Source organism: Dromiciops gliroides, chromosome 2 (assembly GCF_019393635.1).
Source record: "Dromiciops gliroides isolate mDroGli1 chromosome 2, mDroGli1.pri, whole genome shotgun sequence".
In the NCBI taxonomy this organism is placed as follows: domain Eukaryota; kingdom Metazoa; phylum Chordata; class Mammalia; order Microbiotheria; family Microbiotheriidae; genus Dromiciops; species Dromiciops gliroides.
This window is the reverse complement of record NC_057862.1, coordinates 469,053,961-469,078,086: the sequence shown is the minus strand read 5'-3', so window position 1 is coordinate 469,078,086 and position 24,126 is coordinate 469,053,961. Positions and strand designations below refer to the sequence as shown.

At 39.4% G+C, this 24,126-nt stretch overlaps 1 protein-coding gene across 7 annotated transcripts in view; it reads left to right on the top strand.

The window, feature by feature from the left end:
• DTNB (dystrobrevin beta) overlaps positions 1-24,126 on the top strand; it is a 356,870-nt gene that overhangs the window by 265,485 nt on the left and 67,259 nt on the right. For 5 of the 7 annotated variants that reach the window (XM_043986583.1, XM_043986580.1, XM_043986581.1 and 2 more), the window contains 4 exons: positions 3,572-3,657; positions 4,628-4,741; positions 8,796-8,892; positions 23,568-23,588. In XM_043986583.1, coding sequence (XP_043842518.1) covers positions 3,572-3,657; positions 4,628-4,741; positions 8,796-8,892; positions 23,568-23,588 — 318 coding nt within the window. The remainder of the gene's footprint in view (positions 1-3,571; positions 3,658-4,627; positions 4,742-8,795; positions 8,893-23,567; positions 23,589-24,126) is intronic. The other 2 variants (XM_043986585.1, XM_043986582.1) reach the window with 1 other exon arrangement.

The following is a 24,126-nucleotide window of genomic DNA, read 5'->3' as shown; positions in this document are numbered from 1 at the left end:
ACTCAGGACTTAAGTTTCAAGATATATCTAAAAAGGGAGGCTCCCTCAAAATAGAAAAGATCACATGTTGTAGTATTATTTTTAAGAAGTTAAAAAGAAGACAGCAGCAGCTAATAGCTCAAATATCTATTTTCTCATCTTTATTTTTGTTATTTAGTTGTTCTGTTGTGTCCAACTCTTCATGACTCCATAGACTATAGAATGTAAATACTGTCCATGGGGTTTTCTTGGCAAAGATACTAGAGTGGTTTGCCATTTCCTTCTCATCTTTATAACATCTCATAATGATCTATGCATGTATCAAAGATGCACTTAATGAAAATATCAGAAGGGAACAGATATTTCCAGTTGATTTTCTACAACAGACTCCATGTGATTAACCAAAAGTATGGGGAAAATATAATACTGCATTGTTTATTACTCATTGCAAAAAACATTTGACTCAGAGGAAAATGCAGTCTTAAGGGTTCCTTCATGAAAATATAGTCCATGTCAGGCAGCTAGGTGGTGCAGTGGATAAAGCACCAGCCCTGGATTCAGGAGGACCTGAATTCAAATCCAGCCTCAGACACTTGACACTTACTAACTGTGTGACTCTGGGCAAGTCACTTAACCCTCAATGCCCCACTAATATATATATATATATATATATATATATATATATATATATATATATATATGGGCAAGTCACTTAACCCTCAATGCCCCACTAATATATATATATATATATATATATATATATATATATATATATATATATATATATATATATTTATAGAGAGACAGAGACAGAGAATCCATGTCTGTGATACTGTCATATAAGATCCCTTGTTAGTTACAAGCACAGAGGAAAATTTGTTCCATAATCTTCTGATTATTAGTATCGAGTGAAGAATAAGAGATATGCTTACCAAAGGTATTCACCAATGTCATGAAGGATATCCTGCACAAAGAACAATTGGAAGAGGTTTTGCATATAAATGGTGAAGTCCTTCACATGTTCTTCTTTGCAGACAATATTGAACTGATTGCATTGAAACATGGAGCACTTAGAAGGCTTCTTCAATGAGAAGATTTTAGCAATTCACATGAGGGGGAAAAACATGGATAAAGAATATAGAATGCCACAACATGCAGGTGTGACTGCACTTTGGGCTACAATGTGTGGTCACAGTTGGATTGTATATATGTAGGACTGATAATGAATCAGATCCCTGCCTTTCACCAAAGGCACAAAATTTCATGTTCTTATTTATGTCCCCAGCACTTAGCATAGTTCCTGGCACATAGAAGGTACTTAATAAATGTTTACTGACTATTTATTGACTAGGAAAGGGTACATAGGCACCACCAGACTATGACACCCTAAAGGTTAAGAACTCTACTCTAGTGGTCCCACCTTTCCTGAGGACTTAGTTCATGAGACTTATGGCATCAATGAAGGTACAGGACCTTTTCCAAGCCCCAGATCTTTCTTCTGGAGGCAGGGTAGGGGGAAAGGGGATGCACAAAATGAGTCATACATTTGCGGGTGTCACCAATGTGTTGATTTGTCTTACCTGACTGTACTTGTTTGTTATAAGGGAAGATTGTGTTGGGGGTGGGGTAAGAGTGGGACATGGATGAGAAGCACCATGTCATAGGGTACCTCAGAGAACTGGCCTCAAAGACAGGAAGATCCAGGTTTAAGTCCTGCCTTTGACATATTATGCCTCAGCTTATCTTCTCAGTGTCCCAAGCAATGCTCAAAAACTACAAGTTATAGAGCAGGGGCTTACCTATGTTGGTAGAGGGAATTAGCCTATTCGAATGAAATCACATCAAAATACCCAGAACATATTATGGACTTAATAAAGATAAATGCTTCTAGAATTGACTTAGCCTCTCACCTTTCCAAGTAACTATATAAGACTAAGTTGCCAAATGACTACAACGATAAAGGAATTTGTTACAATAATGAAATAACACATATGACACCCTCCTCCCCCCCCCAAAAAAGAGAGGTCCCAGCACTTACATATTAACTTTTATAACAATGTTGTTACAGCAGCAAAGGTTATTAATAAGTTGGCACATTATTTCTGACGAAGTTCAGAGAGGAGTTGCCTCTTGGAATGTCTTTAAAATTAGACAAATACCAGTAGGAAGCAGCTAGACCAAGAAAGATAGCCACTGCCCACCAAGTAGGATCATTCACCACAGCAAGTAGATGGGTACAGAACCTCCCATTAGATGCCCTGATACAGGGAGAGAAACAGAAAGACACCTCTCTTTTCAGAGAGAGCAGTAGAGTAGCGATCACAGACCTTATCAGCAGGGAGGTGACCCAGATTCAAGTACCAAGTGTGGAAGCACAGGGGTAGGATGGATTGGACTCCCTGGAAAAGAAGCCTGTGCATCCCCTTTCCTCCCACCCTGCCCCCAGAAGAAAAATCTGGGGCTTGGAAAAGGTCCTGTACCTTCATTGATGCCATAACTCCCATGAACTAAGTCCTCAGGAAAGGTGGGACCACTAGAGCAGAGTTCTTAACCTTTAGGGTGTCATAGTCTGGTGGTGCCTATGGACCCTTTCCTAGTCAATAAATAGTCAGTAAACATTTATTAAGTACCTTCTATGTGCCAGGAACTATGCTAAGTGCTGGGGACATAAATAAGAACAAGAAAGACTGCCCCTGCCCTCAAGGATCTTATAATCCAGTGGGAAATGACAAAACACAAAAGGAGGTGGAGGAGGGGCCCAAGGGAGTCCTGGGCATGATATTGGAGTCAAGACCAAGCAGAGCAGCTGATGGAAAGTGAAGTTACCTGGAAAATTCTGATCCCTTTATAAAGGGAGGCTCTGGGAGGAGAGCTAATCAGAGAGGAGAAAGGGCAGTATTCTGACTCTTGGAAAAAAATGCTTTAAAATACCTAAGATAAAATATATAGGAATATAAATGAAACCAAATGAAATACAATTATCAAAATATGTGTTTTTTTAAGTTCACAGACCCCAGTTTAAGAACCCCTGTGAAAAAAAATTTTCTTGACTCTCCATGGGCTGAGTATATGCCTTTTGGATTCATTTATTAAATAAAATCTATCCTGTATTCAGTGTTTTATTAGCTGATATATTTAAATGGAAACTGTGTACTCTTCCTTTTGGGAGAGGAAGCCTAGACATGAGCTAACTTCCAGTCTCACAAGAAAAATTATAGTTGGAAACATTAGCCATCAAATTGTTCAGAAGCCTTCATAATTGGATTCAACCTGTATGAATATAGAACTTTGGTTCTAAGTCGTGGGTTACATATATAACAACCCTGTCATTTAGGAACTGTAGGTATTATCTGTCTGCACCTTATCTTTCAGAAAGTATATACTGCTAGAGGTTAAGTGGCTTCTCTGGGATCCTTCAGCTAGTTAAATATAAGGAACAGGATTTAAACCCAGGTCCCATCTTCCTCTATACCATAAGCTTCTCAATCTACACAAAGCAGAAAAGATTAAAAATCTATTAGAGGAAAATATGTGATTCTAAATCACTTTTAGTGGCCTATTTCACAATCCTCTGTTCCCTTCTTCATTCCAGACCCGTCCCCCAACTGACCTCAGCTTTAACTTCGATGCTAACAAACAGCAAAGGCAGCTCATCGCAGAACTGGAAAACAAAAACAGGTAATTCTATTCACTGCAAACAAGCAACTACTTTGTAGATGGTACTGATAGGTGTTTAGTCCAGCCCAACAGCGCCACTAACCCATATCACTAAGAAAGGAAGCCCCCTTTAGAGCACTGCTTACTCAGTGCATTCCTGTTTGAAGGAGTGCCCCAAACCGTCAGTTGAAAAATAGTTGTTAAATTACATTTTTCTTCATGAAACTAACTCACCATAAATAGACATCTTTCTCTCCAGGTCATGCCTCACTTCTTCCATGCCATCCAGTACAGCCTCCAGTTATACCTCTCTCATTTTCTTATTCTTGCCTTTTGGTCACCATTTCAAATTCAGCCATTTTTTCATGTATAGATTGGTCTGGCCCAACCAACAACATTAAATATAACTAGCTGCCTACTAAGAGGAAACTCAAGGATCATTATAAGTAAAATTAGTTAAGATCTAGTTAAAATATTGATAGAACAGACAACTTATCACCCTGCTTAGAAGAGAAAGGAACCAGGATACAGGTTTGGGGCTTTTGAGGGGGAGACAGTGAATCTGACTGGGAAAAGATGGATTATAGCAGCCTGAAGCAAACATGACTAAGGACTACACTCCTAGGAGATGAGGGGCATAAATGTTTCTCCTAAAAGACCTTTACTTTACCCAGGGAAGAATAGATTAACATTTCCCAGTTGTCTTTATTCTAAACTTTTAAAAATTCTGAGCAATAATATTTTTCTTAACCATAGTTATTGTCATGGTTTTTGTCTGTAAGAAAACGTTAAATTAAACTGTATTTTGGTTGATGTTTGTTTCATATTTTAATTCATCTTGGAACATTCAATACCAGGAAGAGTGTTTTGGTGGAAGGAGGAGCTTTAGATATCTATGAATAGATGAAGGAAAATAAAGCTGTGGAGTGTAGAAGATGTTACCTCTCAAACAGCTCTCATTATCCTGATCCACATTCCCCTTTCTTTCCAGAGAAATCCTTCAGGAGATTCAGCGCCTCCGCTTGGAGCATGAGCAAGCTTCTCAGCCAACCCCCGAGAAGGCTCAGCAGAACCCCACACTCCTGGCAGAGCTTCGGCTACTGAGGTGAGAAGCAGCCCTCTTCACACTACTTTTTGTGGCCACGTTTGCTTTTTCAGACTACTTTAGGTGGGGAAGTTAGCACCTGGGAGAAAGAAACAGTAAGTTGGACTCAGTGCCTATTAGAGGAGTCTTTTGGAACAGAAGCAGCAACTCAAGATTCAGTTCATGATCTTTATTTTTTAATATTTTACTTCTGTGGATCTGTGGTCCACTCAATGTTAATACTCTCTCTTTTCCTTTTTTTTTTTTTTTTTTTTGCAGGGCAATGAGGGTTAAATGACTTGCTCAGGGTCACACAGCTAGTATCAAGTGTCTAAGGTCAGATTTGAACTCAGGTCCTCCTGAATCCAGGGCCAGTGCTCTATCTACCGCAGTACCTAGCTGTCCCAGTACTCTCTTCTTTAGTAAAGATTACAACCCATTTATGGTTTCTCATTTTCTATAGTTCTTAACCATAGTCTTCCATAGATCATCTACAGAGGATCTACCAGATGAAGTGGAGGACTTCTCGGTCATATTATAGTCTCTATGTACGAGGAAAAAACTTGCACTCTGTGTTCATCTGGTTACCCATTTTGCTCTTGCCATATAACCAGCCCACCTCCTTTTCTTTTATACCTCCATGTAAGTCATTGGTGATATATTAAATATTAATTCTTGCCCATTAAGCCATCATTGGAAAAATGCTCCAACCTACTTGTGGCTCCTCTGTATGTCTCCCCTCATTCTCCTTTTGGTCACTCATAACTTCTTGTCAGAGTTGTACCCTATGTCCATGTAGAGGTAGATGAATTTTTGTAGTTCTCTCCACAAAGTCCTACTCTTTTGCCATATGGAGGAGTGAAGGTGACCCTGCGTTCTCAGAGGCTTTGTCTGCAGAACACAAGCTCCAGCAGATTCAGCCATGCTACCATGGTTTTTGTTGGTGTCTGCCTTCCCAGGACTGGCCTCACTCAACATGGAGAGACCTGTCATTAGTGCAGTGGCCAGTGAGTGAGGAATTCTTTAGCTATGAAAACCCACAAAACAAAAATACAAAACGACTCTCTATCTTGTGTGGTTCCCTTCTTCTGCAGTGAAGATGCCAGAATAAAAGAAAGGGAAACACAAGGTATTAAGAATTTTTAAGTTTCTAGGGGGCAACTAGGTCGTGCAGTGGATAAAGCACTGGCCCTGGAGTCAGGAGGACCTGAGTTCAAATGCAGCCTCAGACGCTTGATGCTTACTAACTGTATGACCCTGGAAAAGTCACTTAACCCTCATTGCCCCCACACACAAAAAAAATAATAATTTTTAAGTTTCTGTAAATATGAACTGATGTGGACCCCCTTCTGACTTAGTGAATGATCAGCTCCTAAAGGTTGAAATATCAACTCTGCAGATGATTCCCAGATCTATTTATTCGGCCCTAGTTTCTGTCCAGAACATCATTCTCCCCCACCCCCATCACCTGCCTGTTGGACGTTTTTAACTAGATGTAGGTTAGGATTCTCAAGTTCAGCATGTCCAAAACAGAACTCATTCTTTTCCCCAAATCCTCTACTTGTCAGAAGTTCTCTTAATCTCCTTTTATTCTAGTCTCCTTCAGGCACTGTGAAATCCAGCCATATTAACCTACATGCTGTCCCTTCTATAGAACACTATCTCCCATGTCTAAGCCTTTGTACTAGCTGTTCCTCATGCCTGGAATGCTCTTCCTCTTGTCTTTTGCCTCTTAGAATCCCTGACTTCCTTTAAAACTCAGCTCAAATGCCACTGCCTCTCAGAGGCCTTTCCAACTCCCCCACCCCACCCCCCAGCCACTAGTGCCATCCCCTCTCGGGTTGTCTTCTATCTACTCTGTATTTATCTTCTATGTCTTTATTTGTATATTAAATTGAAATGTTGGGGCAGCTAGGTGGCACAGTGGATAAAGTACTGACCCCGGATTCAGGAGGACCTGAGTTCAAATGCGGCCTCAGACACTTGACACTTACTATCTTTGTGACCCTGAGCAAGTTACTTAACCCCAATTGGCCACATAATAGTATCTTTTTCTTTTTTTTTTTTCTTTTTTTTTTTTTAGTGAGGCAATTGGGGTTAAGTAACTTGCTCAGGGTCACAAAGATAGTAAGTGTCAAGTGTCTGAGGCCGCATTTGAACTCAGGTCCTCCTGAATCCGGGTCAGTACTTTATCCACTGCATCACCTAGCTGCCCCAACATAATAGTATCTTAAGACAATTGCTGATGTATGAACACAGGGCCATGTACAATCAAGCTGGAACACAATACAAAATGTAGAGGGCTAAGATGGAAGCAGGCTTGATGATATAGAGCCACTGCTATTCTAAGGACTCCTGGGCTCAGGGTCCTGGCTCTCTCCCTCAGGGTTCCTTCCTTATTCAGCTAGGCTGGCTTGCCTGCCCTGTCAGAAAGACCCCATATACACCAAAATAAATAGAGCAGCTCTTTTTGGGACATCAAAGAACTGGAAACAAAGTAGCTGGCCATCAGTTGGAAGAGTATCTAAGCAAATTGTAGTATAATAATATAATGGAATAATTTTGTGGGATTCAAAACATTGACTATGATATGATATGTATAGAGAAGCTTGGGAAAACTGATATGGACTAAGTCAGAGTAAAATAAACAGAACTGAAACTGTTAATACAGTAACACTATTGTGCAAACAGCCAACTTTAAAAGACAGAAAAAAACTTCATCACCCTCTCCTCTCCTCCACTTGAAAAGCCATCTCTTATAACAAAGAATGAAAAAGAAAGAGAGGGGAAAAGATTTCAGCAAAAAACAGCCAATAATCCGTCAATCAAATCTGGCAGGATGTGCTATATCCCACATCCACAGCCACCCACATCTTCAAAGAAGGAAAACAGGTGTGTGAAAGCATGGTATACTTTGTATGCCATGACTAAACCTGAACCTAGAGAAGAGCTGAGAAAATGTTCCTCCCTTCCCTTCTTTAAAGAAGTGGGGAACTATGAATGTGAAACATCGCCTATCCTGTCAGACTTGGTCTTTGAATGGGTAGTTTGACTGAAATGCTTTTTTTCCTCTTTCTTTTCTTCTCTACTGTAAGTAATGATTCACTAATAGCAGAAGGAAGGGTAATATGTTTGGAAATGAAGGTGATGTTAAAGCAAAAGACATTAATAGTTACCTTAAAGGAAATAATAGGTCATGTCAAACTAACATTTCTTTTTAACAGGGTTTCTAAATAGGTAGATCAGGGCAATACTATACAGTTTGACTGGAATAGGGGAAGACATCCGGTAAAATTTCTCATGCTATTCTTATGGAAAAGATGGAAAGATGCGGACTAGATGATAATATGATTAGATGGATTTGGAACTATTTGAACTCTTTGAGACTCCTCGTAGTTATTAATAGTTCAATGTCAACTTGGCAGAAAGTCTACAGTGGAGTGTCCCAGGAATTTCTACTTGGTCCTTTGTGTAACATTTTTATCAATGACATGGATAAAGGAAGGTGAAGGGCCTTGTGGCTGTGCGATATGAGGATCAGTTGGGTGTGGTTAGCCTTGGACATAATAGCTGTATGCAAGTATTTGGATGGCTTTTTGTGAAAGAGGGATTAGACTTGTCCTATTCCCCAGAAGGAAGAAGCAAGAACAATAGGCAAAAAATTTCAAAGAGGCAAATTGATGTCAGGAAATACTTCCTAACAATGAGAACTGTCCTGAAGTAAAATCAGCTTCTTCCTGAGGTAGTAGCTTCCCTTTCACTGGAAGTCTTTGGACAAAGGTCTGAGGAACAGTGGCAGATATGCTGTGGTGGGGATTCCTTCTGGGGTCTGGGCTGGGCCTTCTCTGAGGAGGATCCCCACGAGCTCTAAAATGCTATGATTCTGTGAGTTCTCAATTTTTATTTTCCCAAGGCAATTTTTTCATCCAGTATTAAAAAAAACAAACACCTGATTTTATGTTTTTTCAAAATGAGAATTTCATCATGAAGAAGCAAGAGTTAGTCTCTTTTACTCTCTTTGGAAATACTCTTCTCAAAGGTTTCTTTTCTGATAGTTTTTTCCCTCTTTGAACAGGCAAAGGAAGGATGAGTTGGAACAGAGAATGTCTGCCCTTCAGGAGAGCCGGCGAGAGCTGATGGTACAGTTGGAAGGTCTCATGAAATTGCTGAAGGTAAGAACTGTGGCCCCACCTAGAAATCTCCCATCCTCCCCAGACCTTTTCTTCATCTTCCTCCATAGCTGCCTTTTCTGCATTGATTATGATGTTGGAGCAGAACTAAGTTCTAATTACTGCTTCTGGGACCAGTGTTTAGCAAAAACTCATTAGTTAGTGGAAATGCCCATCTGAATTAGTGAAAAAGTGAAGGTAAGAATAGTTTAAAATAAGTACACTTTTATTACTTTTAAGTATATAAGGTAACTGGAACTAAGCTAATGACCTTGAGATAATTGCTTTAATGACCACATGAGAATGGTTTGTAATTAACATATTATTTATCTATATATCTATATATAATGTTTCTAAAACAGTGGCTCCTTAGGAAAACAGTTTTCACTTAAATTGTTTAATGTATTCTGCCTATAGTTATTTACACTACTGACATCTTAAATAAACATGTCTATTCAGATGGATCTGTAATGTTCCAGTAATGCTGATCACAAATCCTCCATTGTGCCTGTGTGATCCTTGTATTATGGCAAACCATAAAATCCACCATGGGGTGACCAAATAGTGAGTGTAAATTATTACTTAACAAACCTCTTCTTTACAGACAATACAAAGAGACCAATCTGGCCCTTGTTCTAGTTAAGTTTCAATGAATCTTTTCTTTGGAGTGAAACAAGGGGCTAGCTTTAGGCTAGGCATAGTAGGATACTGTACAGGAAAGGGCTTATTGAGGTCCCACCTTCTTTTGCAGGGAGAAAATACACTACAGCACTTGGGCCTTTTTAAACTGGCACCTGAGACAAGGAAAGACCATATTGGCACTTAAATGTCCTTCCCTGACATGCACCAGGCACTGTTCACCAAGCAGCATGACAGCAATCCTAAAGCAGCTTCTGAGGTCCTGTCTGTCTGTCCAGCACCATTAAACTATGCAGGGAGGACATTAACTTGGATGCCAGAATGAAAACCATGATTCCATTGCCAATCAGATATCCCCAAATTCTCTTCTGGGGATCAGTCCTGCTTGGCTTCCTCCACCTCCTTCAAAGAGACATTTTGAGAATAAGGAAAGATGTGATTAACTGGGATTATTTCAAGGTTGTGACACAAATGCAGACTTGGTCATTTAATTCAATTCAACACATATTTTAGTGATTACTGTTTGCCCAGCATTCTATTAGGTATTATGATGAATACCTACCCTTAAAGAATTTATAATCTAGCTGAGGGAAAAGGCCATGTGCACATGAACTGGTTCAACCATAAACTAGTACCTGTATGATTCAATACAAAAAATAACTAATGTAGACAATAAGTGTTAGAATTGAGTCCTAGAAGAAGGCTTTGGGGAAAGGAGTCCTGAGTTGGAATTGAAAAGAGAGGTGGGATTTTAATGGCTAGCTAGGTGGCACAGTGGATAGAGTACTGGACCTGGAGTCAGGAAGACATCTTCCTAGGTGCAAATCCAGCCTCAGACTAGCTATGTGACCTTGACAAGTCACGTAACCTTTTTTGCCTCAGTTTCCTCATCTGTATAATGAGCTGGAGAAGAAAATGACAAACCACTCTAATATCCCTTTCAAGAAAACCCCTAATGGAGTCATGAAGAGTTTGAAATGACTGAACAACAGCAACAAAGAATTAGCAAGGAGAATAGGAAGATCATGGTATAAATTTTCCATATCGGACACTTGCCTACCATTGTAAACTCTGATTCCAGTTACCCTGAGGAACCTGAAAAAGTGCAATACCAAAGCTGGGAGTTATACTTTAAATTTTTATTATACATTTCCTTTGGTTAAGTCCTGATTTCTTTTAGTCCAGATTTTTTTTCCAACTCTGGGTCTTCATGAAATTTTATATGAGGAATGTATTTATATTCTATAAAATTTATTAAACACCAAATATATTCAAGGGATTGCCCTAGATATGGTTGCTGCTCTCAAGGAGTTTACATCAATAATAATAATAATAATAATAACAATAATAATAATAATAATAATGACTGTAATTTATAAAGCACTTTAAGGTTTACAGAGCATTATTTATTACCGTATTTGAGCCTCACGGCATGCATAGGAAGTAAACATTATTGCTATTATTATCCTCATCTTACACAGGAGGAAACTAAGGCTCAGGTTGAGTGACTTATCCATGGTCATATAGCTAACGATTATCAAAGGCAGGATTTGAATCCAGCCCTATTCTGATTCTAAGTCTAGTGCTCCTTCAGTTTTACCATGCAGCCTATACATCAGATACCCCAAATTATGCAGTGAGTACTGGTCCCTGGACTGAAATAATTACTAGGGCATATGGCAGTGATCTCAAAGCATCTTTCATTTATACCCTTAGTTGCCACTTGTTTAGTTCTTCTTTGCTCTGCTAGGATATTTCATCAGTAAAATGGAGACAGTTCTGCTCCCTTACCTCCAAAGACTTCCCTGAAGAGAACACTATAATATCATCTCAAAAACAGTATGTCTCCTTGGAAACATACCCAGCAGCCTCTTTCTTTTAAAAAAAAATTACAAAAGTGTTTCATTATTTTCTTGTAACATGTAGAGATGGTTTTCAGCATTTTTAAAATGATTTCTAGTTCCAAATTTTTATCCACCCTTCCATTCCCTCCCCCCTCCCCAAGACAGAAAGCAATCTGATATAGGTGTTTTATATATGTGTGTGTGTGTATATATATATGTATATATATATATATGTATATGTACACAATCACATCAAACATTTCTACATTAGTCATGTTGTAAAAGAAGAATCAGAACAAAAGGGAAAAAACTCAAAAAAGAAACTCAAAAAAGAAAAAAAACAAAAAAGTAGAAACAGTATGGTTCAATCTGCATCGATTTTCTGGATGTGGAGAGCATTTTCCATCATGAGTCCTTTGGAATTATCTTAGACCATTGTATTGCTGAGAAGAGTTCAGTCTATCACAGTTGATCATTACACAATGTTGTTGATACTGTATACAATGTTCTCCTGGTTCTGCTCATCTCACTCAGCATCAGTTCATGTAAGTCCTTCCAGGTTTCTCTGAACATTGTTTCTTACAGCACAATAGTATTCCATTACATTCACATACCACAAGTTGTTTAGCCATTCCCTAATTGATGGGAATTATCAATTTCCAATTCTTTGCCACCACAAAAAGAACAGCTATAAATATTTTTGTACATGTTGGTCCTTTTACATTTTTTATGATCACTTTGGGATAAAGACCTAATAGTGGTATTGTTTGGGTCAAAGGATATGCACTGTGTTATAGACCTTTGGGCATAGTTCCAAATTGCTCTCCAGAATGGTTGGATTAGTTCACAGCTCCACAAACAATTCTTTAGCATTCCAATTTTTCCACAGCTTCTCCAAAATTCATTATTTTCCTTTTTTGTCATATTAGCCAATCTGATAGGTCCGAAGTGGTACCTCAGAGTTGTTTTAATTTGCATTTCTCTAATCAATAGTGATTTAGAGCATTTTTTCATATGGCAATAGATAGCTTTGATTTTTTTCACTGGAAAACTGCCTGTTCATACATATCCTTTGACCATTTCTCAACTGGAGAAAGACTTGCATTCTTATAAATTTGGTTTAGTTCCCTATATATTTTAGAAATGAGGCCTTTATCAGAAATACTGGCTGTAAAAATTGTTTCCTAGCTTTCTGCTCCCCTTCTAATTTTGGCTGTATTGATTCTGTTTGTACAAAACTTTTTAAATTTAATGTAATCAAAATCATCCATTTTGCATTTCATAATATTCTCTATCTCTTGTTTGGTCATAAATTGTTCTCTTCTCCATAGCTCTGAGAGGTAAACTATTCCTTCCGCTCCTAATATAAAAGGTTTTAAATGCCAAGCTGAGTAGTTTATAATTTTTCTTAGAGGCAACAGGGAGCTATTGAAGTTTCTTGAGTAAGGGAGTTGGATCATTTGTTCCTAGAGAGCAAGAAGTAGGTCGCATTCTTACATGTTCCTAGGGAGCCTGAAATCTTCTAGTCCAAACTCTTCATTTTATTGATAAAGCTACTAAGGACTATGGAGAAGTAAAGGGATTTGTCCAAAGTCATAGATGTGTAGTCTATGGCAGAGCCAGGATTTGAATCCAGATCCACCCCCCTTATGCATGCACCAGACTGACTTCCTGCCCATGTAGACAGCACTCTTCTCACCTCACCATGATTCATTTCTGTATCCCCATCAGGGCTTAGCACTCAGCCCACATTTAGGCCAAACTGGCCAAAGGCCTGAACACCATTGGCTATCCAATGGCCTCTTTCAAACAAGACCCAAGGTTCAACCCAAGGTTGTCAACCCAAGGTTCAACCCTGTTAGTTGTCAGGCAGATAGGTTGTACTTTAGCCAGCTTTAAGTATCACAGTATAGACCTGTAAATGTGCTTGGCTCATGTCAGAATTTGGAAACAAGAGAGACTTTGAGAGCCTTGCCTTGTGACAGCTCCATGTGGAATCAGCACTAGGACCCTCTGAGGACAGAAGATTGTGCTCAGATTTACCCACTCTCTCCCTGTTAACTACTTAGAGAATGGATCTCAGTTACTATTCAAACATAAATGGCCATCTGACCTATACTGAATTTTTTTTTAATTTCAGGAGAAATGACATATCCTCATTTCCAACTGGGTAACCTGGACTAGGTCCTTTTAGATCAGTTGGTGGCGCCAATATAGGCCTTAAATTATTGCCTCCTGATCACAGGTCCCCGTGTGCCCTCCTGTATGCTCTGTGAGCACAACCACCATTATTTTAAAGGCCAGCGATTGGAAGGGTTCAAGTGCCATGAACTCAGACTACAGCTCTCTCTCCAAAATCCTGAAAGGGTATCATTAAAGAAGGGGGGGGAAATTGCCTGTTAGAAGGAAGGGAATGGAGACTAGAGGTAGCATCAGATTTTGATGCCTTCCTATGATCTGCAGAGGCAATATAGATAAGTTAGAAACTGGCCATAAGATCATTTGGTACATACTAGATGCAAAAAAGAAAGTTTTATCCTTTTAATAGTGTAGAAATCTTGTTTGTTTAGTGGACAGGTTTCTAAGAGGAGTACATATTGACTTTCATTTGTACTAACTAGCTATATGACCATAAACAACTTAACTTTAAACTCTTTGGGCCTCGATTTCCTCATCTAGAACATGAAGAAATTGGATTGGGTTTCTTCCTGTACCAAGAGTATGTAATAAATCATTTCCTCTACTTATTTCCATTATAATTTTATAGATGTTCTCCCACAAGGGAAAAAATGGTCCTGTAGGCCCTCTCAAGAATCCCAGTTTTCATTTCAAAGCCATATTCTGCCTTTATTCATGTGTAGTCTGCTTGTATTTAATTCAGTGTAATTCAGTAAACATATATCAAGCACCATTTTGTACAAGGTATAGATAACACAAAGACAGAAATGAAATAGTCCATGCCCTCCAGGAACTTATATTCTACTTGGAGGTAAAGGGAGAAGAGATATAAGATGTACATTAATAAGTAAATAGAGGTATAAGCTGTATATGACTCACAACCCAAATTCTGTATTTACACCAACCGAGTTGAAGCATTGTGGGAGGGGTGGGGCAGGGAAAATGTTCCAGCAAATTATATTTCTTTGATTTGTCTTGCCTTCACCTAGGTTTCCCTGGAAACTTCAAAATATAGAACACATCTAGGTCTCAATAGCTACCATGCAAGCACTCAAGTTAACAATATCATTATAAGACACCCTTTATTTCAGTTCACAAAAAGAATGCCCCAACTCCCCCCTCCAAAAAAACAAACAAACAAAACAAACCATGAAAGAGTCACAGGATTTAATAACAATCAAAGTGCTGTCCTACTTGCCAGTGAGTCCCATTTTCCACATAGAGACCTCTAGCCTAATAATACCCTAAAGATCTGAGCATCCCCTGAAGAGAAATTATCTCCAGAGGTGCTACAAAAACTTCCCTTCCCCTTCCCATTAAATCTGTACCCTTCAAATAAGTCATGTTGGTAGCTGAGCACAAAGTCCAAGTTTTATTCTTCTATATCATAGCTCAATCCCATATTTATTCTTCAGCTCCAGAGCCATATGTTCAATCTTCAGTCCAAGACCTTTGGGTGCTCCTTCAGGATCGCACATTATTCTCTCACCATTCCCAGGCTTGAAGACGAAAGATGCTTAAAGAAGACACACAAACACATACACACACATATGATATTCTTTAATCACATTTCAATAAATAATATATAAGGGAAATGATTTTAATAGAACATTACTGCATACATCTTAAGGAAACACACATTCTTAATGTTTACAACTTGTGCTTTTCTGAGGAGGCACTGCAGTCTGACCTGTACAGACTGGCACCTAGTATCCATGGCCCTATCCGTCTCATTGTCCAACCCATCTTCAAAGTTTATGAGTTTGCAGATAACCTCTGCCACACAGGTATCATGTCATCTTGAAATGGTTACATGTGATGGCAGTTTTTTTTCTAATTGATGTCTCTAATGTCTTTACATCTCAGTAAAGTTCTGCATTTTCAATTAATATTTTAAAATCCTTAGCAGATGGATTCTACTTCATTTCTGCTTTCTTAACCTATATGACACTAGTAAAAATCAGTCGATCAACAACTACTTATCAAGAGCCTATTTTGTGCCTAGGCACCATGCAAGACCCTAGGCATGAAAAGACAAAAATGAAGCAGTTCTTCCTCTCAAGGAGTTTATGTGCTATACAGGAGACAACAAGTATACATATAAATATATGCAAAGTAAAGACAATTGAATTTTAAGGAGAAGGCATTAACAGCTGGTTGGGTCAGTGAAGCCTTTGAGTTGGCTTTGAAGGAAGCTAGGGATCCTAAGAGGAAGTGAAGAAGTGCTTTCCAAGCACGGGAGACAGCCTGCACAAGGGTAAGGAAATAGGATATGAAAATGTCTTACATGAGCAAGAGCAAAAGGGCCAGACTGACTTTACAGAAGCATATGATGGGGAGTAATATGTAATATGTAGGTTGGAGCCAGGTTGTCAAGGGCAAAGCTGAAAAGAGGAGTTTATATTTGATCCTAGAGGCAAAAAGCCAGGGGCTCACTGGAGTTTATTGAGCAGGGATGTGATGTCAGTCAGATTTGTGCTTTAGGAAAGTGACTTTGGCACCTGTGTAGAGGATGAATTAGAGTGGGGAGATATTTGAGGCAAGGAAACCAATGAGGAAGCTATTGCAGTAGATCAAGTGAAAGGTGATGAGGGCCTAAACTAGGGTGAGGGAAAGGTGAATAGAGAGAAGGGATGTTGTAGAGGTCAAGTTAACAACACTTGGTAAATTATTGACTATCTAGAACAAGACAGAGTTGAATTCAGTATGACTGAAGTTTCAAAAAAGTATGCCTGAAAGGTTAGTGTTGCCCACAAAAGAAATAGGGAAATTCAGAAGAGAGAGATGTTTGGAGAGAAATGAGTTCAGTTTTAGACATGTGGAGTTTGAGATGTCTAAAAAATACCTAATTTGAAATACCCAATAGACAATTAGTGATTCAGAAAAGAGATCAGGTGGACAAGTGGGGCTAGATATGTAGAACTAATACTAGCTAATATTTAATAATACTAGCTAGCATTTATATAGCACCTACTATGTGCCAGGCCCTCTGTTCTACAAACATCTCATTTGATCCTCACAACAGCCCTGGGAGGTAAGTGCTATTATTATTCTCATTTTATAGTTGAAGAAACCAAGGCAAAGAAGTTAAGTGACTTGCCCAAGGTCACACAGCTAGTTTCTGAGACTGGGTTTGAACTGAGGTCTTCCTGACCCCAGGCTAAGTGTTCTAGTCACTGTACCACCTAGCTACTGGGAGTCATTGAAATAGAGATGTTAATAGTATATCCATAGTAAGGGTGTGGAATATGGATGATGGTGATTCATCAAAGCAGACTGAGGAGCACACTGGTGAGAAAGTAAAAAAAATAAGTTTCATAAAGTTCAGGGATGAAATTATCCTAGAGGGAATGCTCTTGGCCCTTTATTTCACTTCTTTAAATTCTTGGCTTCCTTAAAGATATTGCTGGATGTTTTTCCTGATCCCCCAAGATACTGGTGCATTCTCCTCCTTCCTATCTTCTTTGTCTGCGTTTTGAATATACCTGCATATGTGTACGTGTTATCTTCCCAATTAAAATGTACGCTTCGTTAGGACAGGGATGATATCACGTTTTTCTTTGCATTGCCAGTGGCTGGCATTATAGGCGCATAATAAATGTTTCCTTGAATGATTGATTAAAGTAGCAAGTGGCAAATATCAAATACTACAGAAAGATCAGGAAGTATGATATGACTTTTCTTCTGTGTTCAGAGTATAAGCTGGACTTGTTCCTGGAGAAGTTGTGTGGACTAGAAGGGCAACATCAGGTTGTGAAGGAAGATGAAAACTTCCCAAAGTAAACAGAAACTGGGCTTCCATGAGAAAAGGGAATTCTTAAATGGAGGAAGGGAAGGATGGCCCTTGTTAAAATGATAGAGAATGAAAGAGGTGGGGGCAGCTAGGTGGCACAGTGGATAAAACAATGGCCCTGAAGTCAGGAGGACCTGAGTTCAAATCCAGCCTCAGACACTTGACACTTACTAGCTGTGTGACCCTGGGCACGTCACTTAACCCCAATTGCCTCACCAAAAAAAAAAAATCTACCCTTGGGGTGAATGAAAGAGGTACAGAGAGGAGAAAAGGATCAAAAGAAAGGACATCTGTCCAATTAGCTCAACAACAAGATTCAGGCTCTTCCTGAATAGGAGAGAGCTGCTTGCTCTGAGGGGGAAGGAGCTGCTTGTCTTCCCAAGAATGATGTAAGCCATCAGGTGAGAGATCATACAGTAAAGGGCAGGGAAAGAAGAAAAAGTCATGGTAGTTGATGATTCCCCATTTATCCCATCTACTGTAGTTTCTACCTTTACAGTATTTCTCATTTACACCCCTTCTCTCCACTCAGACAACTGCTACCCTGCCTGGTAAGGGCCCTCACCAACTCACACCTGGACTGCTGCAATAACCTGCTGGTGGGTCTGTCTGCCTCCAGTCTCTCCCTACTCGGCTGTCAACTTGATCTTTATAAAGCACAAGTCTGACTATGTCACCAGCCTCTACTCAGTACACACCAGTGACTCCCTATGACCTCCAGATCAATTATAAAATGCCTTTGGCTTTTAAAACCCTTCACAACCTGACCCTTTTCTACCTTTACAGTCTTCTTACATTTGACTCCACATACTATACACTGTTCTTTGCCCATGTCACTCTTATTTCCTGACTCCATGACTTTTCCCTGGCTGTCCCCATGCCTGGAATGTTCTCCCTCATCACCTCAGCCCCACGGCTTCCTTCAAGACTCAGCTCAAATCCCACTTCTGCAAGAGGCCTCTTCCAGTATCCCTTTCCCCTGCCCATGACATGCTAGTAATGTCTTTCTTCTGAGATTACCTCCCATTCACACTGTTTAAGATCTTACATAGTTGTTTGCATATTGTTTTTTTTTCCTTAGTAGATCAAGATCTTAAGGGCAAAAAGGACTATGTTTTTGTCTTGAATCATCAATGTTTAGCACAGTGCTTGGCATATTGTGAGCACTTAATAAAAGCTTGCTAATGGTGGTGGTGATGATGATTCTCTGCTCAGGCAGTTATTTGTTGAGCCAATAACAGTAGAACAGTCTCTTTTCTTCATCGGGCATATATCCAAGATATAGTAGAGAATTTCCCAAAACTTAAAGTGGATGGCAGCTACCCACTTCTAGTGATTGAGGGGGCATAAATGACACTGCCAGAAGGAACTCAAGAAGTATTGCGGAGTCTTGAACAAGAAACTTAAGACTCTGAAGGCACAGTTTGAGTTTTCTTCACTTTTACTCATTGAAGGTAGTGGATACAGAGGAGAAAAATTAATTTGAGAATTGAACAGCTGGTTAAGAAGGTGGTGTCTGAGAAGATTTGTATTTTTGGATCATGATTTATAATATAAAAATTAGATATTCCTTGCCAGAGATGGAGCCCACTGAACAAAGGTTGATAAGTCTGTATCTGCCAGGTGTCTTGTAATTGGACTCAAAAGGGCTTTAAAGTCAAAGGAATTCAATAAGGAGATGACTGTGTATTCTTCACAGCAGATATTATAGAGAATAACACAAAGAAGGAAGAATAGCAACTGGGTCGCCCATAAATTCACAAGATACAAAATCCAGGAAACAATCTGGTAGTTAAATCTGTTGATTCAAACATCTGTTCACAAAAGCACAAAGTTTGGGCAGAAAACAAGAGGAACTCAAAGTCTGAATCCACAAAGGCAGATTTGACTTCATAGGGATCACTGAGACTTGGTAGGACAGAACACACGATTAGACAATAGATCGGGCTGGGTATAGCTTATTCAAAAGAAACAGGATATGAAAAGTAAGAGGTAGAAACATGGCATATTAAGAAGGTATACTCCTGTGTGGAAATAGAGGCACCAGAGGGAAGAAACATAACAGAGAATATTTGGGTAAAGGTCAAAGAAGGGAGAAACAGAGGTAATGTTGTCATTAGAGCATACTACAGGTCACCTGGACAGGAAAAGGAACTGGATAAGAAGTTTGGGAATTAGATCACAAGCCTGGCACAGAGGCATGATATGAGGCTATCTAGACATCTGTTGGAGTGCTCTTTTCCTTCCTTCTTTCTTCCCTGCCTCCTCTCTTCCCCCTCCTCTTTCTTCTTCTTCTTCTTCTCTCTCTCTATACATCTTTCTTTTCTTTTTCTTTTCTTTTTTTTTTTGCAGGGTCACACAGCTAGTAAGTGTCAAGTGTCTGAGGCTGGATTTGAACTCAGGTCCTCCTGAATAAAGGGCTGGTGCTTTATCCACTTCACCACCTAGCTGCCCCCTCTGCATCTCTTTCTATCTCTGTCTCTGCCTCTTCTTTCCCCACCTCACTCCCTATCTTTCCCTAATCATAATGACAATTTCATCCTCCAAAAGGTGGAGGAACCAACAAGGGGGAATTCTATTCTGGATGTAGATTCACTAACAGGAAGGAACTGCTTATTGGAGGTAGGATTTATGGGAACTTTGGGAGAAAGTAACCATTCCCTCCTATAGTTTGTGATAGGGAAGAAGAAAAAACCCAAGCAGAGTCTGACATACAGCAGACTTCAAAGAGTTCAATGTAAAGACAGTATCCCAAAGACTAAAATGCTTCAGAGGAAGTCAGCCCAGGAGGTATGGCAGTTCCTCAAGAGTGAAATTCTGAAGACAGAATTCATTGAGGAAGAAAAATGGGATTTGTCTGAAGAGACCAATAGGAATACACAGGGAACTCTTAGATTTTCCAAAGGAAATGTCCAGAAGATGGAAGCATAGGTAGGTAACGGAAGATTAATATAGTGTGTACCACAGCCCTGTAAAATAGTGTCGAGTGCTAAAGCTCAAAATGAGCTGAGATGTATAAATAAAGGACAATAAAAAGATATTTGTTTGCACTATTGGGAGAAAGAGGAGGATCAAAGAAGAGACAAGACCTTTTCTTGAGGTGAATGGGGATGAAGATAACCAATAGTGAGAAGGCAAGTCTGCTCAATTCTTTTTTTGTTGTTGTTTCTGTTTTCTCTATAAGGGACAGTGACATTGATACTGGAACTAAAACAAAAAATGACTTTTAGAAAATTGATACCCAAGATGACTAAGTAGATAAAAAGAGAGCAGCACCAGGCTGCCTTTGATGACCTCAAGTCATCTGGCCCAGATAAACTACATCCTTGGGTATTGAAAGAACCTGCAGATGTGATTGTTGAGCCATCAGATTTGATAACTGAGATCACTGGTAACTTTGGAGAGAGTAGTTTCAATTGAATAACGAAGTCAGAAGACAGATTTCAAATAATCGCACTATGAGAGTGAGATGAGGAAGTGAAAGCAACAAGTGCATCTATTTTTTCTTGGCATTTGGCTTTGAAAGGAGGGAAAAATAGAGGATGGAAATGTTAAATGAGTGTTTTTTAGGGGTAAGAGAAACCAGGGCATGGTTTCAAGGTAGCAGGGAATGAGCTGGTAAGTAAGAAGGGGTTTAAACTGTCAAGGAATAATTGTGGAGGCAATCTGCCAGAGAAGATAGAAAGGAATAAGATCAAATGGAAGGATTAACCTTGGATTGGCATCTCTTCATCAGAGACATTCAAAGAAAAAGAAGGTGAGGAGAGGGGATGATACCATGAGCACTGGAGATGCAGATGATCCATCACAGCTCATATGAATCAACAACCAAACTATGTACCTATTTTATTGAAACAGATTGTTTAAGCAACCACTTTAGCAGTGCCATTGCTTCTGGGTGTTTGACAGAACACCCTAATTAAAAGTGGCAAAGATCTTTTCGAGTGTTTTCAGATAATTATAAGTAATTCCTGATTTGTACTTTACAAAGAAGGTGTTACTATCCCTGCTATGTTTAAGTGACCGCCTTCTGTTACTGTCATCCTGTGTTTATTGATCCCAGAGACTAATTGCTAACAAAGAAATTCTAAGTAGAACCTCTTAGTTGGTAAGAATATTTCTGTCTGCACTGAGTCAGAAAGGTAGATTTTGTGAGTTTGAATTGCAGCTTCCTTGAAAAAATCTTGCAGAGATCTCTCATCAGACTCTCCCATGTATACTGGAAGTTCTGTCTTTAAACACCTCCCTTACTCCCCCCGCCCCCACACACACCCTCTCAAACTCCAGGTCATGGCTTCTTGTTTGTCATTAGACATAAAAATTGTAATTATCTCACCTAATACTGCAAATATAAAACTTTCGGTACACTGGCATGTGCTAATGTTATTTCCATATTCTGCTGATCCAGCATTGCTTGTTATTTTGGGATCCAAATGAGAGTAGTTCTGAGGGTGGAATAGGGAGGAACCCAAACAACAGCTCTGGAGAATTATATTCTCGTCTTCTATCCCCAGGAGGAGTTCCAGCCTCTCGTTGCATTCCCCTATGTCCAATTCCACTCCATATATGAGAGCTGAACTTGACATGGTCTGGGAAATGATATCATTATTTGAAAAGAGGTTAGATAACTTCCCTTATGGCCCATTTTTTGGAGAAAGTAATGAATTGAAATGTACCCACAATGTGGTGCAGCTGGATGGAAGAAGAATATTTTCCAACTACAAAGACCTCTCTTGACCTTTTATGGTATGGAAATCCCCATCCTTCAATCTCAGGAAAAGACCTCACTCCCTGCCAACTGCAAAATATCTCTCTGGTCCTAATTTCTCCTTCAAATGGAGCCAAGGATACCAAAAGTTGAAAAGAAGAGGCCTCAAATTCTCCCTCCCATTCTTTTCACTGTAAGGTAGTTATTACTACCATCTTTGCCTGGCTTCCTCTGAGTTAGGGTTATTGCTATGCATTCAATTTCCTGTAACCTTAGTTATCTGGAGTTGTTAGTTACAATCTCACCTAGAAACCTCTGGGAGCATGACTCGGAACAAGCCTTCTCCTTTGGATTGAGTCCAGTTAGCTTCCAGACTGTGGGTTTCTCCAGTTAGAATGAAAATTATTTCCTTCAAATCTATACTTATTCCATCCTCATTAGAGAAGTCGTGTGAGCAGGTGATAAGAATATTGTACTCAAAGTCTGGAGAGACCTGGGTTCAATCCCACATTTACTGATTGTATGACCTTGAGCAAATCACTTAACCTTCTGAGCCTCAGTCTCTTCATCTACAAAATTGTACCAATAATTTTTAAAAACAGGATTATTTTTGAGAATAAAGTAAGATAAATATAAAGAACTTTGCAAACCTTGATATTGTTATATAAATTTCAACTTTATTATTCGAGGGGCAGCCTGGCATAGTCAGTGAGAGCTCTAGCTTTGGAGTCAGTAGAACCCAATTCAGATATTACCTCTGATATATACTATGTGACCTTTGTCAAGTCACTTAAGCTCTCAGTGCCCTAGACAACTCACTAAGATGATGTTTCAGGTCAGGTGCCACTGTGTAGGCATAGTGAGTGCTGTCCTCCCACCAAGAGCAGGTGGTTGGGTTTTTAAGCACAGCAGCACATCCCATTCCTGGCACTTGTTCAACTAGGATCTTGTTAGACTATCTGAGGAGTTGAACTTTAGTCAGGGAAAAATTATTAGAGAAGATGGGTTGTGCCCTGGGGGAAGTACAGAATTAATAAATATAAGAGGGGGGTAAAGATACAAATTCGGGAGGGGAGGAGTCAACAAATTATAGCAGAGATAGTAATCAATAAGATGGTTTGGCAATTGAGATAAAATACTTAGATGGTGATATCAAAATCCATCTCGCCTGAGAAGCAGCATCATATAGTGGGAAGAGACCTAGGTTCCAGTCTAAGTTTTTGCCAATAACCAACCTTGTAACATCTGGAAAGTCTCACCTGTAAAACGAGGGAAATGAACTCATGATCCCTACAGTTCCTTCTAGCTACTGTTACTGATTCATTTGGTAAGGGAGGAAAAAACTGGTGCTTGGTCTACCTTCCTGTTGCTCTCAGAGAACTTTTATTTTCTGATGTGCCTGATTCTTCCAATCACTTCTGTCAAATGTTTATATGGATGAGCTACCTTTCAGAATTGCTATTAATTGATTGCTTTTCTCCCTCTGCCTCTTTTTGTCCATGGCCAACACCTACAGGAAGAAGAGCAAAAGCAGGCAGTAAGTGGATGTCAGTGCAAGCACCATCTGACCCTTGCTCTTCTTGCATGATCATTTCTCTCCCTTCCAGTTGGCATACCCATTCCTCCTCCTCATCCATAACTCAACTGGGTAAAATTGGATTTACATAAGGACAGTTTCCTAAACTCTTATGCTGTGATCTAAAGGCTATCCCAGAGCTTTTCACAATTCCAAGTCCAAGCTTTCCAGCTTTCACCCAGTAAAGCATGTTCTTGTGAGAAACTTAAGCTTGTTCAGTTTGTGTCCACAAGTCCACATTTGTCATGTATGTGTACGTGTGTTTGATTATGCATGATCAGCTGGGATGTAAATGTGATTTTAAGCTCATGGTCACCAAATAACTCTCTGAGACATACCCTGCTCCTTTGCCTCTGGAGTGACTTTATATCTGCTTGAAAAAGCTTTCATGGGTTTGATGGGGAGAGGGAGGAGGGTAGGGGGGAGAATCTTAAATCTGAATACATTTTCTAAGGACAAGTATGTGTATAAAAATGATTACTTTTCATAACCTTAGATT